Here is a 19,343-nt window from a genome sequence, read left to right as displayed (position 1 = left end):
ATCTGAGTTTGGTTTCCAGTGCCATAACTTATGTAAGCAACCTCTGTCTTACAGGTGCGACTCTCTTGAGCCAATGTATGAAAACATAACATCTGTAAGCAACCTCGGTCTTACAGGTAAGGCTCTCTGTGGCCTATGTATATATTGATAACCTCTGTAAGCAACCTCCGTCTTACAGGTGCAACCATCCCCTGGATTGGCCGATGTAACTCTGGAAAGCAAATCTCGGTGGACTCACCACCATATCTATGCTCGTTTTTAGTAGGTAAGCAATCATCTCTGCTTATCTCCTTTTTATTTTGTTCTTTCTTTCTTTCTTTTCTTCTTTATTCTCTACTCTCCTGTGGCAGAGGTTCTTTAAATTCTTTTAATATTTTGGCTCTCTGCTCTCCTATGACAGAGGTTTTTTAATATTTTTCTTTCTATTTCTATTATTTCATAATATAAATTATCTTCGCATTATTCCCTCGTCTCTCTCTAAGTGTCTTATGGAAAAGAATTATAAAATTCTTTAATTAAGTCTGCGTTCTCTAAAGCTTTTAAAATTACTCTGCTTGCTTGCTTTCTCATTTATATTACACATTATAATATTCTTACAAAATTACATCTTTGATAAATACTAATTTTAATAATGATTTATTTTAATATAAATGAGTAATTTTAAAAACATATTTATAATAATATTTATAATCTTCTTTTAAAACTTAGTTCATAAAACCTTATTTTTAATTTTTTATTAATTACTGTCTAAATCACGAACTTTTTAATATTCTATTTTCAACCTCAATATTTTATAAAATCATATTTGAAACCCTCATTTACTTTCATATTTATAAAAATAACCCTGAACTTTTATAAAATACCCATTTTTATCCCCGTATTTTATTTATTACCCAAAATACCCAAAAACGTATATAATTACAAATTGTACCTTGATTTTTATATACAAATATAATGTTACCCTTCAAAAATAAAGTTTAAATATTAATCTTCCTCTTATACCAAAATTGAAACCCTTAGCCCTTCCCTTTCAAAATATTACTTGTATTTTAATCCTTTTCAAGTCTCTCGATTACTGATTTTTCTCAACTTTTAATTTGATCTTTCAATCACCAAATCTCTTCAATTTTTTCAAAATACCATATCACAATAGTCCCAAAACCATTAAAAAAACTACAGCTGAGCTGTTCTTCATAGCCAAACTAACAAATCACAAGCAACAACAATAATTCAACATAAACTCATTCAAACTCAAACAATAATCAACCAAATGAACATTCACTTATCAAATTCACATTTAATTATTATAAAGTTACCAAAATCCTACCTCCGTACAAAATAAAAATACTCGAAATCTCAGAGAAGCTTTCTGACCAAACTGTTGAAGAGAAAAACATCAGAAATCGTTTGACTCCTAGAACTCTAATTAGCCGAATTTAAGAAGAAAGGGAGCTACGTCACCGTTAGCTTCCACCAAACAAAAATAACATCAACGTGTAGAGAAAAAAGATACAAACACTTTTATCGGATTAAATTTTTTTTTAGAGTTACGAATCGCAAGAAGCCAAAGCCAAAAGTTCTTGGTGTGAGTCACGGTTTCTTTCCCCCCTCTCTGCTCTCTTTCTTTTTCCTTTGAAATGCCATGCAAATTGGAAGCCACGTTTCCAATTTTTTTTCATTTGTTCTTTAATGGCTTTTTTTATCTTTTTTTTGAAATATTTTATTATAATAAAAATAATTTAAAAATTTTAATAAATTTTAAATTTAAAGTATCATAAAATTTAATTTAATTATTTTTAAGAAAATAATTTTTTAAATAAAATTATTAACAAATATAATATATAGTAAATCATTCATCATTTGATTTTTAAAAATTTGGGGTTTTATAATTTTTAATATATATTTATATTCTAACATATATTTTATACTAGCACTACAAGGGAGGCGGGAATTGACAGCGATTTTATTATGCATTAGCGGTGGTTTTAAACCGTTGCGAAATCAAATACCGGCGGTTTACCGGACAGCCATGAAATGGGTGCCGGGATTGGATTTGACGGCGGTTTCCAGAAACCGCTGGCATAACCGCTGCTAAATCAAGATTTCGCGGCACACCAACAGAAAACCGCCACCAAACTCTACTAACACGATTTACCTCATATTTACCGGTGGTTTTCAAACCGCCGCAATTTTTATCGATAGTTCAAGACGTTGAAACCGCCGCTAAATGCTAATGTAGTTTCTGTAAGAGATACCGACAGTTACAGACCGCCGCTAGTTTACGAGAAATTAAAAAAATGGAAATTTGGGTCTTTCATTGATTACACGCATAATTGTTTTAAAATATTATTCAATTATTTTTTATAATTCTTTTTATTTTTTTTAGTTTAAGATTGAATAATATTTTCAACCTTAGAATCTAAACTTTTAGCAAAAACAAAATTGAAATATAAGCAAAACAGGAAATATATATCCATCAAAATACTAACAAAAAGAAATCTCTTTCAAAGAGTTGCTCAGTCTAATTCAATAAAATGTTTGCTTCAATGCAAAACATCTCCAATCCTAATATTCTATTTAAGAATACTTAACATGTGTCTAAATCATGTTGAACACATAAAAATTATTGGCTAAATTACCGATTATCCTGATTTTTCAAAACTCTGTAGTCTTGCGTCCTTTACAATTCTGAGCTCTAGAATCAACAAACGAGCCATCAGCTTCTTAATCAACAGAATCCACATCATTAGCATTATCTGCCGAGTTTACATGGCTTGGCTCCGAGTAGTTGTGCTCGTTTCTGGAGCAGGCCTTAGTACACTACGCGGCAGAAGGAACGGGCGTGAAGTTGGAGGGACACTATCACTATCGGGAGAATTTCAGAGTCATCGCGGTGGGTAGCAAAGGCAGGAGGCGGAGCCATATTTGGTTGCTGACATCCTGGTCCTACTTTCAGTTTTTTCGTGAAACGACCTTTTCTAGCCATCTTAGAAGATAAAGGGCACCTATTTCAACCAAATAACAAATTAGAATCTAGAAGAGTCAAAGCACATATCATGCTGTTATGGTAAATTTGTTACAACCAAAATTGAAATATAATTCATTGACTAATCTATATAGAAAACACAGGTTTAAATATAGATATGAGATTACATACATGTGAGACTATAATTTCTGCCTAGGAATCTAAGATACTCCCAACCATTTATACAAAAAAAGCAGCACGTACATTCAAGAGTGTAGCACTTGCAAAGGGCAACTCCAAATTAATTATTGTGTTCCATATATAGTTTTTGGCTTCAAATATCACATACACGGCAATAAGAAGATAATCTTTATTCAATCTCTCATTTTTAAGCCATGAACAGTATATTTGTAATAAATTTTGTAGATTAATATATTTATTTAAGGCTAAGTGACTAAATAATTTTCAAGTACATGTTGCAGCAAATACACAGAGAATATTTGAAAGATATACATTGAATGTAATCAACCCAAAAATCCACAGTATACTATATTATCAATTATCCAACAATACCAAAAACCACTAGAATATTGATTATAACAGTTTGATACAACAGAAACTAGGGCCAAGTTGAAGTGTTGAACAGCAGCCAATTTTGTATATTGCTTATAACGCTTTAATAGTATTATAGTTTATATCAGTCTCAATGATCTTCTTATTATTTTTCCCTTTCCTTACTACAGAATGATCGATTCTAATCCTCACAAAGGCTAAAGAGGAATAGTACAATAATAATAAATCAAGATCATTATATACATATAAAATAAGAAAGTTGTAAGAAAAATAACCTTGTTTGGAGTGTGCTCTAGAAGCTTCTCTGTTGCAAATAAACCAAATTTTCCGATATAGAGCAAGTGTAATGAATGAGTTTTCACAAAATTAGTGATTCAGACACAATAAACCAAATTTCTTGATAATGCAGCCATCTCAGGAACTAAGCAGTAAGGAGAATTTAAAATTCTACAATAACATGTATATGCTTTAAAGAGATTCAACTAAGCAAGCAGGTACAAAATTGAGTACTGCTAAAAAAATTAGAGCTTATTAAGGGTTGTTAGGGATTTATTTATTTAGTTAGTAGTTAGCAATATATAAGGGCATTAGTGAACTAACAGATTATGAATTCTATGATTTCCTATGGACCACAATTTTCAGGCATTGGAAAAGTGTACTTCACGTTAATGTAAATGAAATGCATGCAAAAAGGTGATAGATATATTGTAGCCTAATCTGAAATTGCGTTTACTGTTCATTCTATATAGAGCTATAGCTATCTTAATCCAACACTCTGCATTCATTATGTATATATATATTGGTGATTCCTGCATAATTGGCATATAGCAGATACTAATCATAATTATAAGTACTGCAAAAAATGGAAGCTTCACTTAAGAACAAAAGATACAAAAAGATTATTGTTTCATCCCCCATAATCATAATTATAAGTACTTCTCTCAAATGCATCCAATACTAGTAGCCATGGTTGGCTCAGATCACCAACCATCCCCGCTATCCCAATTTGCTCTCTGCTTACATTCAATGTCAAAAGGTTCATTCAATTCCTTCCTATCTATTCTTTTTTTTTCTAAGAAGATGAGCTATGTTGTTATTTATATTTTTTACTATAAAAATAAGCCAACTTCACCCAATAATTAATGAGTTATAACTAAATAAGTTCACTCACTTATAATTCTTTTCTTTATAACCAAACTAGTTACAACTCATTGTTCCCTGTATCTTAAGCAATATAATTAAAGGTTACATTTTTTCCTATATTTAATTTCTGAGTTGGGGATTTGCTATACTTAAGTTCGTTTGACGAATACAAATCACTTTCATCACCATGTTCCTGATTCAGCACTAACTACTGTAATTAGCTTATATAGCTTTTCTCCAAGGATGGTAAAAGTAAACATTATCAGGTTTTATGTTTACTGTTGAAAACTAGATATACGTTATCACTTATGCTTGCAAAATAACTTAGGAACTCAAAACTTGCATGAATTGAACTAGTTTAGGTCTCTTGCTTATTGCATTAGGAGTTGACAACTGCTCAAAAAATTAGGGCTTATTCTCTCAACCACAATCTTCTGGTGTGATGGTGTTAGCTGCCGTACTCTAGTGTGTCCTAGTAAGTCAATTTTGCCTTAGCCTCTTCAATAATCATATAGGAGATTCCAGATCAAGTGATGTTAATATTAACTCGACCTTTTTCCATGTTTAGGTTCTAATTAAACAAGGCATGCTCTGTCAGGGAGACAAGGTTGCATTACAATCTGCTAATTCATCTAACTCAATTAACTATCTAGCTAATCAACACTCACGTATTCAATTGGTTAAAATTATGACAGAAGTAGAATAATGATTAGCCAGCTGAGCTTGCTCATATGGGACCAAGTCACATGAATCAAATCCCTAACCCTAAACAGCAGCAGAACCAAGAGTGAAAACACAAAGAAAAGCTCAAAGTGTTAGAACTAACCAGGGACAAGGAGAGGCGGCGATAGCTCAAAATGGCGAACAGTGGAGGGTGGCTCAACAGTTTCGTGCATGACCAAGGTGATGGGAGACTTCGACGCCGGTGGGAGAAGCGTGTATGGGAGCTGCGCGACTCCACAACCCAGACAGAGGCGCAGGGTGTTGCAGATCCCAGGGATTTCGCACACCCTGGACAAGGGAGTATGGGTTTCCGGAAATGTGGCTGCCCCAAATGCTCGACGACGGCCAGAGGACCCAAGGTCGGCAGCAGTGGATTAGGGACGGCAGTGTTCACATGCTTCCAAGGACTCTTCGCGGGGTTCTGCTTGATTTGGGGAAGATTTAATTAGAATTTATAGGATAAATTAAAAAGGGGGTAAAACAGAATTTGATTTAAGAGATCCTTACCTAGTGGCGTTTAACTAGGCAATCGTCGCTGTTGTAGCGGCACACGTAGAGAGCCTTCATCCGCACCACTGCTTTGCGGTGGCAAGGTGAAACGTCGCCAATTCTTTGCCGCTATGTTCCGTTTCTGGCGTAGTGTGGTGACCGATTTTAGTGACTAATTTTAATGTACACGTAATATAATCGAGAATTATAATTCTTTTTTAACTCATTTTATAGGCGGTTGCGAAATTTTTTTCATTGGTCTTTCCTGTTTTTTGCAAATTGCGAAAAATTACTACCACCACAAATACCTAAATCTCACCGATAATGAATATTAGTGCATTGCAATAATTTCCTTTCCATATAAAAGTTAATTCTATAGGAACCACATTTACCATAAAACCTAATATATACAAACAATATTTCTCGTGGTTATCAAATTCGGTCGACTTGATTGGTTCGATCGAAAATCCAATCATCCGGTCATTTAGTCAGATTGAGCCACTTGCCGAACCATTTAAGCAGTGAATCCGGTAAAAATTGATTTGACCCGGCCGAGTTCTATGAAAACAGTGATCCGAATTGGTTCAAGTAACCCGATTCGGATTATATTTTTTTTTTCAAAAATAAAAATTGTGTCGTTCTCTCCCTTATTTACACCCCCTTGCGCAGTGCTCTAACCCAGAACCAAAATCCATCTCACCTCTCTCTTCTCTCGCCACTCTCTCCCTTAAGCTTGTCGCTGGCTCCTCAAGCTCGTCGCCACCTCAAGCTCGTCATTGCCTCAAGCTTGTTGCAAGCTCTGCCACACTCTGTCATAGTTCGTAAGCTCGTCTTCCTGCTTCGGCCTTCAACACTTCCTCCACCGTGAGTCAGGGTTTAGGGTTTCAACTTCGGTCCAAGTCTTCCATCAATACTTGCTTCGTCTCTCTGTCCAGGTGAGTTTCAGCTTTGGGCCTGATAGTCCTCTTTCAATTTCATTGCTGTAAATTATTAGTACATGTTAAATTTGTTGTTGAAAGTTGAGTTTGTTACTGAAATTATGATTTAGCTAATGTTGATTTGTTGTAAATCACATTTGGAGAATTGGAGTTTTTTTTTTGTTGCTGTCTGAAAGTTATCATAGTTTAAGTTTTCGTTGTTGCCTGAAAGTTATCATCATAGTTATCATAGCTGAATTTGTTGCTAGAACTCTAGAAGTAGAATTTGTTGTCAGCTATAAGTTGAATTTGATGCTGAACATATCATAAATGTGATTGTTGCTAAAAGTAGAATTTGTTGCTAGATAACTGAGTTGAGTTGAAAAATGGTCTTTCGGTCAGATAGGCGTGAAGAATGCATTTTTTTAATGGCGATTTGAAAAAGAAGGTCTATATGAAACCACCTCCGGGTTATCCTTGTTCTTCTAGCAAAGTCTGTCTCCTTCGCAAAGCACTTTATGGTCTTAAACAAGCTCCTCATGAATGGTTTGACAAGCTATATGCAATCTCGGTTTCATTTGCAGCCCTCATGAGAATGCTCTCTTTATTCGTAAAAGTGAACGTAGAGTTATCCTTCCCCTTTTGTATGTTGATGACATGATCATTACTGTAGATGATGTTGATGGTATCTCTGATCTCAAAGCCTTCCTTCACCGTACTTTTGAGATGAAAGATCTTGGTTCTCTCAGTTATTTCTTGGTCTCGAAGTCATATCCACAGATGATGGCATCTATCTCTCTCAAGCTAAGTATGCTTCAGATCTTCTTGCTCGCGCCGAGATTACAGATAGTCGCACTAAGTCTACTTCCCTTGAGCATAATGTTCAATTTATCCCTATGGATGGTACTGTTTTGAATAATCGTACTCTTTATCGACAGTTAGTTGGAGGTCTCGCCTGCTTGACTGTCATCCGACCAGACATTGCCTATCCCGTTCATGTACTTAGCCAGTTCTTGTCAGCTCCTCGTACTATTCACTATGCGGCAGTTCTTCGCATTCTTCGCTACATCAAAGGCACTCTATTTCATGGACTTTATTTTTCTGCCTATTCATCTTTGTTCCTTCAGGCGTACTCAGATGCTGATTGGACTGGTGATCCCACTAATTGTCGTACTAGTTATTGTTTGTTTCTTGGCAACGCTCTCATTTCTTGGCGAGCTAAGAAGCAAACATTCACTGCTCGATCAAGCGCAGAAGCTGAATACCGTACTCTCGCTGACACCACTGCTGAGGTTGTCTCGATTCGTTGGCTTCTTGCAGATTTGGATGTTCCTCAGTCATCTCCAACCGATGTCTTTTCTAACAATTTCAGTGCTATTCAGATTGCGCATAATGATGTATTTTATGAACGCACCAAACACATTGAGATTGATTGTCGCTTTGTCCAGCAACGTCTCCTTATTGATGTTGTTCGCCTCATCGCTGTTGGAACTCTGGATAAGACTGCTGATATCTTCACGAAAGCCCATCATCCTACTCGTTTCCGGACTCTAGTATCCAAACTCAAGTTGGTATCCTTAGCTCCCACTTAAGTTTGAGGGAGGATGTTAGAGAATAAATTAGAATCAATTTAGATTAATTAATATCATTTATATTTATATAGAATATCTATATATTAATTATACGATTGTATTTTTTATTACTTTGATTATTGTAGTACCTATATATACCCCTATATATTATACTTTTGGACTCACTCAATATAATACACTCTTCATATTACTCTCTTATTTCTAGCACTTGATATAAATTATATAATCTATATTCCATTTCACATTAAGTCATATATTCATTATATTAATATGTATTTATTTTTTAACGTACCGGAATAAACACCTTAAATGAAACTTTAATAACATGTGAGAAATGATTGAATCTTCCTACAAAGATTTTGTACCTAAATGACTAAAATTAGATTTTAAAGTTCTCTTAATCTTTTCATTAATAGAACGTTTATATAATAAGTATTTTATAAAGCGTTATGGGTCCAGTGATATATGTTTTGCTCCTCACCATGAATTTTTAGCTAGGATGCATGCATCATCCGACTAATCTAAATTCCTTCAAAATGGAAAAAAATAAAAAAATTAGAAACAAAAACAAAAATCTTAAAAAGAAAAAACACACGTTGAGGAATCTTCAATTCGTACATGTAAAGTTTCTAAAACATAAATGTGTATAACTCTAGTAAGACGAATACTAAATTCAAGACAACATAATATATGTACACTATAAGAACAACTCCAATTATTTGATTGTAAGAATAGGCATAATCTCAGAGAGTTCCCTGCTGCTACTTGTAGTAGTGTGCAATGTTTCTGACACATTAGAATATGAATATCCATCCCATAGTTGATTGTCTTCATTTCTATCAAGCTCAATTTCTTCAAAGTTTTCTTGTGCTGAACCACCCTTCCAATAATCCAATCTTCTAATCTCTTCTAATTCCAAGGTAACTTCTTTCATATTCGGCCTTTTTCTCCCATTCAACTCTAAACATCTATATGCAAGATTAGCCACTGCAATTATATGTTCTTTCTCTCCCTTCTTCAACACTCTTTTGGCAACAATGTCAAATACCCGATTCTCTTCCATACACATAACAAAAAACGAAGCTAGACCCCTCACTTCGTCCGATTTTATCGACGATATTGCCTTCTGTCCGGTTAAAAGTTCGACAAGCACTACTCCAAAACTATAAACATCGCTCTTATCAGTAAACTGACTAGTTTGAAAGTATTCAGGATCTAAATAACCAAAAGTTCCTTGAACTACCGTAGTGAGATGAGTAGCTTCAGCAGAAACTATTCTAGAGGTTCCAAAATCTGCCACTTTTGCCCTGTACTTTTCATCCAAAAGTATGTTTGTTGATTTGATATCTCTGTGATAAATGGGTTGAGAAGCAATGGAGTGTAAGTAAAAAAGTGCTCCTGCAATCTCACTGGCAATTCTCAATCTCATGTCCCATGTCATTGGTAAATCCTCATTTTGTTCATGAAGATGTTCATAAAGGTTACCATTGGGAATAAACTCATAAACGAGCAAAGGAACTTCATCCTCCAAACAACACCCTAATAACTTAACCACATTTCTATGGTTAATTTGATTAAGAACAACGAATTCATTGATGAATTCTGCAGTGTTTCCTTGGACTTTGAACTTTTTCACTGCAACGATTTTGCCATCTACTAGCATGCCCTTGTAAACGGTACCTTGGCCTCCTTTTCCAAGAACTCTGTTTAGATTGAAGTTATCAGTGGCATTTTCTAATTCTTTTAAGGTGAAGAGAACAACTTTGTCAACATTTTCTTCGCCGGAAGACAACTTTTGTTTTAACAACAAACCGCCATTTTTCTTGAAGAACTTTTCCTTGCGTTTCTTTATTATTCTCTTCCTTATAAGTTTGTACAACAACCATCCACCAAGGAGTAAAATGACTGACCCAAGACTTGATGAAACTCCTGCATACATCTCAATGAAATACCAAATTAATTTTTGAACCATATTTAATCTGTCAATTTGTAAGCCAAATTTCACAATGGAGATATACTACTAAAATCTTTTAAATTAGCAACAATTTTTTTAGTTTAGCAACAGAAATTGTTGTTAATGATCGAAATAATGATTGATAAAATTTATTACAAGTGACATCAAATTTTAAAATCAGTCACTAATAACAATAGACGAGTGCTAAAGGCTAGCAGGTTTTGTAATTTGTAGTTATCAAATAGTCATTATTAGTGTTTTTAATGGTATGAAATTACATCTAATGGTATGAGATTATTCACTTTTCTTTTGTTAATTAAGTAATGGTCAAATTTTAATAAAAGTGCTGACCTCTAAACTTTCTCAATAATAATATTCATTACTAATTAGATGCTGAAGTCATTGATTTTTTAGCTCTTTAATAAAAAAAATAAATAATAACTTGTTTTGACTAGCAACGGATAACGTGAAAGATTTATTTTGCAATGGACAAAATCTGTCAATAATGAAAAAAAATTTCTTTTTTGATCCATTTATACTTTCTCTATTACCAATAGGGGTGGCAAGCGGGGAAGCCCGCCCCGCCCCGCCCCACCCTGCTAGAAGCCCGCCTTTTGGCGGGCTAGCCCGCCCCGCCCCGCCTAGTGAGGCGGTCCTAGAATCCCACCCCACCCCGCCTAACAGCGGGCTGGCGGGTTGGCGGGCTAAGCCCGCCTAAGCTCCTCTTTTTTTTTTTTTTTACTATTAACTACTAAACAATGTATATAATTTCACAATCATATTAATAAATTTATAATTTCTAAAAGCATAAAAAATTATATCTTTTATATTCATAAACATTAAAATCTTTGTAATTATAAATATCTAATAAACATAATTATAAACCAAGTTTTCATTCAAAACATAAGTATAAATATTCTCTCCAAAACAAAATAAACATAATTTAAATCATAATTATAAATATTCTCTTCAAAGTAACATAAACATAATCCAAACCACTCAATTTTTATCTTCATACTCTTGTATGTTAGGTTGGAGGAAGTTAGGTTTTGGCCAAAAAATTGTAAAAATACCCCCTCACTAAAAAAAACACTAAGCCCGGCGGGGAAGCCCGCCCCGCCCCGCCAAAATCCGCGGTTTAAGCGGTGCGGGTTAGGCGGGTTTTTGCTATTAGCGGTCCTAATTTTCCAGCCCAACCCGCCTTTTTTGGCGGGTTACGCGGGCTGGCCCGGCGGGTTGAGGCCCGTTTGCCACCCCTAATTACCAACGTATTTTTTAAGTTTAGCGATAGACATTGGTGTTAGTGACAGAAACAAAATCCGTCGCTAAAAGTGGCATCAAATTTTTTGGTCGCCAATTTTTTTCATATTCCTATTGAAAATAATTCTCAAACATAAAAGATTTATTTTGTGGGACAAAATTCGTCAATAATAGCCAAAGAAATTCATTGTTTTTAATCCATTTATTATTGAATGTATGACTAGATCCATGTAATGCTAGTTTTTAATTCCTCAATGCCATTCATAATTAATTTACGAGCACTATATATGAATGAAGTGTATAAGGTAGATAGATACACGTACCTACTATAGCCCACTTGGATCCGTTTTCTTTACCGGATGCCACAGCTGAAATATAGCAAAGATGTAAATATAATTATTCATTTCAGAAATAAGAGATACAATATTTAATGGTGGAAATTCAGGTGGAGTTGATTTCATGTGAAATTGATAACTGAGAATCGTTAGATGATTTGACTGATTTGATTAAATTTTCATCTAATTGCTCTTAGTTATTAACTTCATGAAGTCGATTCCACTTGAGTTTTCACCATATTTAATTTGTCCATAGCATCATCGTACCGTTGCAACCCCCTTGAATGTAGGGATTGCCATCGTAACCATCCAAGCAGCGACACCTAAAACCAGAGGTAGTGTTGGTTGGAGACGCAAGACTCGAAGCGTCACAACGAGCATGAGAGGAAGAAGAGAGTGTTGAATTATTGATCCCCATATCATACCGAATCTCCCACTCAAGAACAGCAGGAACATCAATCATGTTCTCTACGTTACTAAGTTTCTGAATCCCCAAACCATAACTCTGAAGCCAAGCATCACTCACAATCATGGCATAGCTACACATGTTGCTCTCACTTCCATCTCCAATATCCCTTATTGTTGCGTTGTACTCCCAAACATGCATAGGCAGTGAAGTCTCACAGCAGTATCTCCCATGGCAACCGTCGTTTCCGAATTCAACCTTTCCAACCGCTTCATCGCCGTCGCAGATGGACACGCAACCGCCAACCTTTGAACCGTTGGAACGCAAGAACCCTAGTTTGTTGCAACCAATGGCCATGAATTTGTCGTATTCTTGGGAATACACGTAGGGGCTTCCTTTTAGGTTTATGAAAGCGTTTTTGCTTTGGCAGCTATAGTAGATTGGGTTCTTGATCTCCACCGTACTAATCTATGTCACACAGATACAAAAATCATAAAAACAATAATTTAGTTATAAAAAAGTATAGGTAGATAATGAAAATATTAAACAATATGAATAATGGATATTTTGGATATTTAATTCACTAGGTGTGCGGATAGTTATTCTAATATTAAAATTTAGGTGAGTAATTTAAAATGTAGTATATTTTATTTGAATTGGGCCAATTTTAAGATTCATTGTTCATGTTGTGTAAGAAAGTCATTGATGACCTAGTATAATTTATTAGTTATACTTATCAAATAATTTAACTGTTTTAATTATTAATAAAAATAACTCTATATAAATTTTCACAAATAACTATTCATATAAATATAAATCTATAAAAATCTATAAATCTTTTCGAATAATTACGAAAGTATCAAAATTAAATTAATAAAAAAAATTAAATTTATCAAAAATAAAGATATGGGTATTCTTACGTTTACATAAATTTGTGTGACCTCAAGATTGAATGATGCAAGGTAAGGCTTGTGATTTTTGCACTCTATCTCGAAAAATTGGTGAGCATAGCAATTGGAGTCGTTCATACCAAAAGGGTAAGCGATGTCAACGTTCCCACATGTGGAAACACAACCAGGTTTTGCTATGGTGGGATCTTTTGCACATGCCAATAACAATGGATATATGGATATTATCATCAAAATGATGATATGTGAATAGTAGTGAAATGCAGATTGAAGAATCATGGCTTGTGGTAATATGTGTGCATCTATATTATCTATCTTAATAGAAACTAGCCAGATACATGTGTAAGCTCTGAATTATATAACCTTTGGCACCATGACCTTGCTTGCTTAAATTTCCGCGTTGATAAGTCAACTAAGATTATATATTTTAAAATATATAGTTTACCACTTCAATCGATTAAAGCGGTTTGAATCAAACTCCTCTTATTTTATGTTGGACTAATTCGAATTGAATGGCTTGACCAAATTGACTACGTCATGGTACCAAAAAACACAATAACAAGGTGAGTTATGTTGTGGCGGGTCCCGAAACATATTAATATGAAATTCCTGTACCTGTACCTGTACACCAAATTTCTGGTTAGGCGAGGACGGATTGTGAAAAGCACATTTTATATAGTTAAATGGTATGATGTGTTTAATATTGTGCCTAACTTATTAAAAAAGGAAAAATAAATATTATTTAATAAATTTTAATTTTTAATTTTTTATTTTTAATATTTTATTTTTTAAGATAAATTAAAAAATTTAAACACCATGATAAAAATACTATAAAATTCACCTTTTATATATTGGTACACTAAATAAACCCTCATCAACTCAGCATCTCAGAAAAACTTTTTTTCTTCTATTTTGTGACATGTGAAGGCTGAACTAGGGTTTATCTCTCTTTTTTTTTAATTATTTGATAAAATATAATTTTTTATTATTTAATATTTTCTATCACATTTTTTTATTTTACTTAAAGAATTGAAAAGAAATTAAAAAGATATATTTTTATTGGAGTATCAACTATTAATTTTTAGTTCTATTTGAATTTACCTTTCTTTTGTATAAGAGTTAGGATAAAAGATTTTAATATAACTTTTTTTTTGGGTCAAGTAAAGATTTTAATATAACTTTAAAATTGGTACTTTCTATTAAAATGGGCCAAGCAATAAGTAAAAATACATATATTTGGGCCTATTCTTTTTTAAAATTTGCCAAACAAAATCATATTAACACTAACGCTTAACACAATTCACAAGTTACAAAATGCAACCATTAATGTAAGGTGCTTTTGGCATGTTGCAAAAAGTATAATTCTTTTTTAACCTATTTCGTAGGTTGCAAAAAAAATTTATTGGTCTTTTATGCTTTTTGCAAATTGCGAAAAATTACTACCCCACCACAAATACTTAAATCTCGCCCAATACTAGTGCATTACAACAATGTTCTTTCCATATAAAAGTTAATTTTACAGGAATGACACTGACCACAAAACCATGCAAATACTATTTGTGTTAGGTCAAATGGTTGACTATTTCAAAGTTAGTTAATTAAAATTTAAAACTCCTTGCTTGCAAAATGGACAGAAACATGATTGGAGATAGCTAAGCCCATGATCACTTGATAGCCCAAAAACAGCAAAATTGCAAATGTCAGCAGCTTGATGATTATTTTATCAAAAAAGTGAATGGCATCATCAAAGGCATATCCGTATATCCCATGGAAGATGCTTTAATTCGCTCCACTACTTATTATCACACTACCCAACATGTTCCCCTCACTAGAGCACTATCATCATTCTATTTTGCTCTTGTCACCAACTGATGATGCACCTTCCTTGTTTTTTTCTTCCAAAATGAATCTCAATTTTAGATCCTCCTGCTGGGAGGATAACGGTGTTTTCAACAACAACAACAAGAATAACAGCTATGGCTTCAAGAGAGAAGAAAGTGCATCAGATATGTTATTAGCAACCTAGTTTTAAGCCTTGACCTACAAGGGCAACTACTCATCCTTTGGCAATGTTATTCCATATCACATATATATCAATAAAAATGTTACTGTGTAAGCAACCTTTATTTTTGTTTTTGATGTCTTACTTCTTGTTTTGTCGCAATTTATGTTGCTTCTCACGATGAAACATATGTGTTTTCAATAAATAAATATATATATATATATATATATATATATATATATATATATATATATATATATATATATCAATCTCCGGTGGAATTTAACTTTTTTAAATTTCTTCTTCTGCTTTTTATACACGGGTTTGATGAATTGAACTCTTCCTTAGCTTGTTTGTTTGTTAGATTTAGTTTATTTCCAGATACATATCTATCTTAGGTCTGAGTAATAATGACGGCCATCATCCCTTTATATTGTATATAAATTATTAAATTATTATAGTGTATGATTCTAATTCCATATACATATATATACCACACGTACGCTGTGTATATATAAGTATTATATATGATTTGTTGTCATTTATTAATTATTATGTCAGCAATTAGCGATTTGTTCAGTTGTCCATTCATTCGTTTATTTTAATAAAAGAATATACTAGTCTTGTTAAAAGTAAAAGCAAAGGTAGATCGATATTCAACGGAAGAAAAAGGACATTAGATAGCCAGATAGTTTACTTAGTTGATAAGAATTTATAAGTCTCTCTATTGAGATGATAATTAATCATATTGCTGTGTTTTGGTAAGTTAAGTATATATATAAGACTTGGATGAATATATTCTGGAATGGAAGTCTAATATAATTATAGGACTTATGCTTAAATGGCTACTATAGCTTGGGAGAAGATGGTGATGCTACTCTTGAACTTTTCTATATGTTCATGTAATTTACTTCCGAAGACAAAATTCTCTCTTCATACCTACGGTAAGTCTTAGGTATATATGTATATAGGAGGCATTCATACTTGTATGAATTGAGAATTATCTAAATAGATCTATGAACACAACTTTTGCTTTTAGAATATATATGTATGGATATAACATTGTATTATTGCAATTATATTTTCGTTCCACAAAAATGTATGTGAAGTAGCTAGATGGATCTTTGAGGATTTCAAATCCAAAGTTACCGTGTTAAAAGCTTGAAACATATTCTCCAAAAATGCAGGTTCAAGTCCTTCGTACCAACTTCTTGTGAGTTCCTTTATTTAGTAATAGCTAAGTGTCCAGTTAAGTTATATTGAGTTAAAAAAAAAACACATACACTCAGATAAAAATATTTGATTTCGTCTATTAAATATATTGTCATATATTAAATTTTTTATATGTATCTATAACAATATATAATAGCAAAATTTATTTTGGTGTCCAAAATTCTTTTTTAATTTTTCTCTTTTTAATTATTTATCACACTATATATCAGTTATTTTACGTTAAAAAACTCCTCTCTTATCTCATTCATTTACACTCACAAAACTTCTATAATTATTTCTTTCTTCCCTTACTATCTCTCATCTTAAAAATCTGTTTTGGTGTCCAAAATTTTTTTTCAATCTTGCCCTTTCTAATTATCTATTCCACTATATGTTAGTTATTCCACCTTAAAAAACTCCTCTCTTATCTCATACATTAACAGTCTCTTTTATTTTATTTATTTACATTCACAGAACTTCTATAATTATCTCTTTTTTCCCTTGCTATCTCTCATCTCATATTATTATTACTCCATAATAGAAATTTTTTTCTTTTCTTATCCATCTTCTCTTGCATCCTTCTCATTTCACTTAAATATAACGTAAAACTAATATAATCTATATTTTCGTTGTCAAATATTCATAATAACAGCAAAACTATGTCCAAATAATAGACTGAATAATGATAATATATATGGGTAGGAATTCTATATATTTATTTAAATTAATAATATATTTTTTCAAGTTATTTTAAATAAAAAAAATTTCATCTATTTAATTTTAAATCAACAACTTCATTAAAATTTTCTATTGGATATAAATCATGGTTGCAAATTTTTAAAGAATAAAGTAAAATAGTTTAAATAGGATAATTTTTTAAATACATATACAAAGAATAATTTTTTCTCTAAATTATTATTATTATCACATTATTTTAATGTACTCTTGGTATTTACTAATTTACATAATATATAATGATAATTGGTGTCTAAATTTAAGTTCCAATATTATTCTTAAAAAAAGGTTTATTATTAAAAAATTCTTTTATCAGTTACTTATTTATTATTTCAACCTATAAATATATATATATATATATATATATATATATATATATATATATATATATATATATTCACTCTTAAATGTAATCAAAATAAATATATATTTATTTAACTTTTTAAATTTTATATTGATTATTAAAATTATGATATAATAAATATACTCTTATAAAAAAATAAAATAACTTCATAATCATTATTTTTTTTTTGGAAGGAAACATGACTTAATAAATATAAAGTTTATAAATAAGTAAAATAATTGGACGTAAAATTTAACTTTTTTGTTATTTGGTACAAAAATAAATATAATAAAATAAATCATTGTTCTCATATATAATGACATAAAATTTAACATTATCCTTTTCTAATAGAGTCATCTATTTTTTTAGTTTTTATCCTTTATTTTTATACTTTATTTTAATTTTATTAAACCAAAAAGTGTTAATGTCATTTAATTTTAATTTTTAACTTTTATCATAAATAAAAAAATGTGACTTTGTATGCATTAGATAATAAAAAAAACTCATAATAGAAAAAGTTAAATTTACTCTTTCGTTACCTTTACAAGAGTTACCTTTACAAGAGTGTAGATGATTCACATAAAAGTTATGAGACTTTTTTTAACTTTATTTTTAAAGTAGTATTCACTTCTGTAATCTAATTTTGATTGAAAAGAAGATTGAAAGAGAATAAAAAATCGAAGAAGGAAGAGAAAATAAGCCAATATAAGAGTAGTGGTGAGGTATATGTAGATAGATAATAGTAAGAAAAAAATAATAAAAATAAAATTAAAAATTCTAAAAACATAATAAAACTAAAGATAATTTAAAATATTGAATATAAAATTATAAAAAATAAAACTTTTTTAGCTATTAAAATTATACGAGAGAAAGAGTGATTTAAATATAAATTTTTATATCTACTTTAAATTAAATATAATTGAAAAATAAATAAATTTATAAATTTTTATAAATTTTTATTTTCATTGTTACACATAATAACAACATAATGATTTTAGTATTATACCTAAATTAATTTAAATTTAATTATTCTATATATTAAAAAAATTAAATAACATATAAATTTTATAATTAATTATTCTATACAAAATTTTTAAATACTTGATATCTTAATTTTTTTTTCTTAAAATGATAAAATATGACTTAACAAGCATGTATGAAAAATAAGTATTTATATAATAGTTATACATTTTAGATATCTAAATCAAATAAAAAAATAATTCTTTTAATAAATTTTTAATAACTCAAAAGTTAACATAATGGATATGTATGGATCAAAGTCATAAATAAAAATGAGAGCTACCATATAATAATATATGGTGGTAATTGATTGTGGTTGGGGTTAATAGAAGAAGAAAACAAGGAAGAAAAATGAAACAAGACAACATAATTATAAGAAAAAATGATAAGACATATAATAAAATTAATATGATGAGATGATATAATCAAAATAAAAATTAATAATTTTAAAATAATAATAAAATAAAAAATTATTAAATATGTTTAATATAAGATTAAAAATAATTTTTTATCTATTAGAATTATGTATTAAAAAAAGTGTTTTGAATATAAATTTTTTAATTTATTTCAAATTAAATAAGATTGACAAAATAAATAAATTTAATATATAAATAACTAATTTGAAAATAATATTAGTAAATCTTTATCTTAATTTTATTACACATAATAATAACAAATTTTTTATTTTTTAATTTAAATTTATTTATTTTATACTTTCTACATATATTAGATAACTTAAAATATTTTATTTTTTCATAATTTATTT

General features: G+C 31.0%; 1 protein-coding gene and 1 long non-coding RNA gene across 3 annotated transcripts; both read right to left on the bottom strand.

Moving 5' to 3' along the window:
• Positions 1-2,500: 2,500 nt before the first annotated feature.
• LOC130973511 (uncharacterized) lies at positions 2,501-6,136 on the bottom strand. Its single transcript, XR_009084162.1, has 3 exons — positions 5,912-6,136; positions 5,508-5,825; positions 2,501-3,005 (listed from the first exon to the last, which is right to left on the bottom strand). It is a non-coding gene; the product is annotated as an uncharacterized LOC130973511 (long non-coding RNA).
• A 2,877-nt stretch (positions 6,137-9,013) lies between these two features.
• On the bottom strand, positions 9,014-13,572 carry LOC130973358 (wall-associated receptor kinase-like 10). Of its 2 annotated transcripts, none has more exons than XM_057897842.1 (4): positions 13,278-13,572; positions 12,219-12,825; positions 11,940-11,984; positions 9,014-10,331 (listed from the first exon to the last, which is right to left on the bottom strand). In XM_057897842.1, exons 1-4 carry the CDS (start codon positions 13,542-13,544, stop codon positions 9,118-9,120), a joined length of 2,133 nt encoding a protein of 710 aa, XP_057753825.1. In that variant the 5' UTR covers positions 13,545-13,572; the 3' UTR covers positions 9,014-9,117. The 2 variants fall into 2 exon arrangements, with proteins under 2 accessions (XP_057753825.1, XP_057753826.1); XM_057897843.1 differs by having other exon boundaries at positions 12,219-12,820; positions 13,278-13,477.
• Between the last annotated feature and the right edge of the window lie 5,771 nt (positions 13,573-19,343).

This window comes from Arachis stenosperma, chromosome 4 (genome assembly GCF_014773155.1).
Source record: "Arachis stenosperma cultivar V10309 chromosome 4, arast.V10309.gnm1.PFL2, whole genome shotgun sequence".
NCBI lineage: Eukaryota > Viridiplantae > Streptophyta > Magnoliopsida > Fabales > Fabaceae > Arachis > Arachis stenosperma.
Note: the sequence above shows the minus strand (reverse complement) of the source record. Positions and strands in the feature narration are given on the sequence as shown.

Coding starts and splice junctions, on each gene's coding strand:
- LOC130973358 (XM_057897842.1), bottom strand. CDS start 13,544: ATGATTCTTCAATCTGCATTTCACTACTATTCACATATCATCATTTTG. Junction 12,826..13,277: donor TCACACAAATTTATGTAAAC/GTAAGAATACCC, acceptor TGTGTGACATAG/ATTAGTACGGTGGAGATCAA. Junction 11,985..12,218: donor CATTCAAGGGGGTTGCAACG/GTACGATGATGC, acceptor GCTATATTTCAG/CTGTGGCATCCGGTAAAGAA.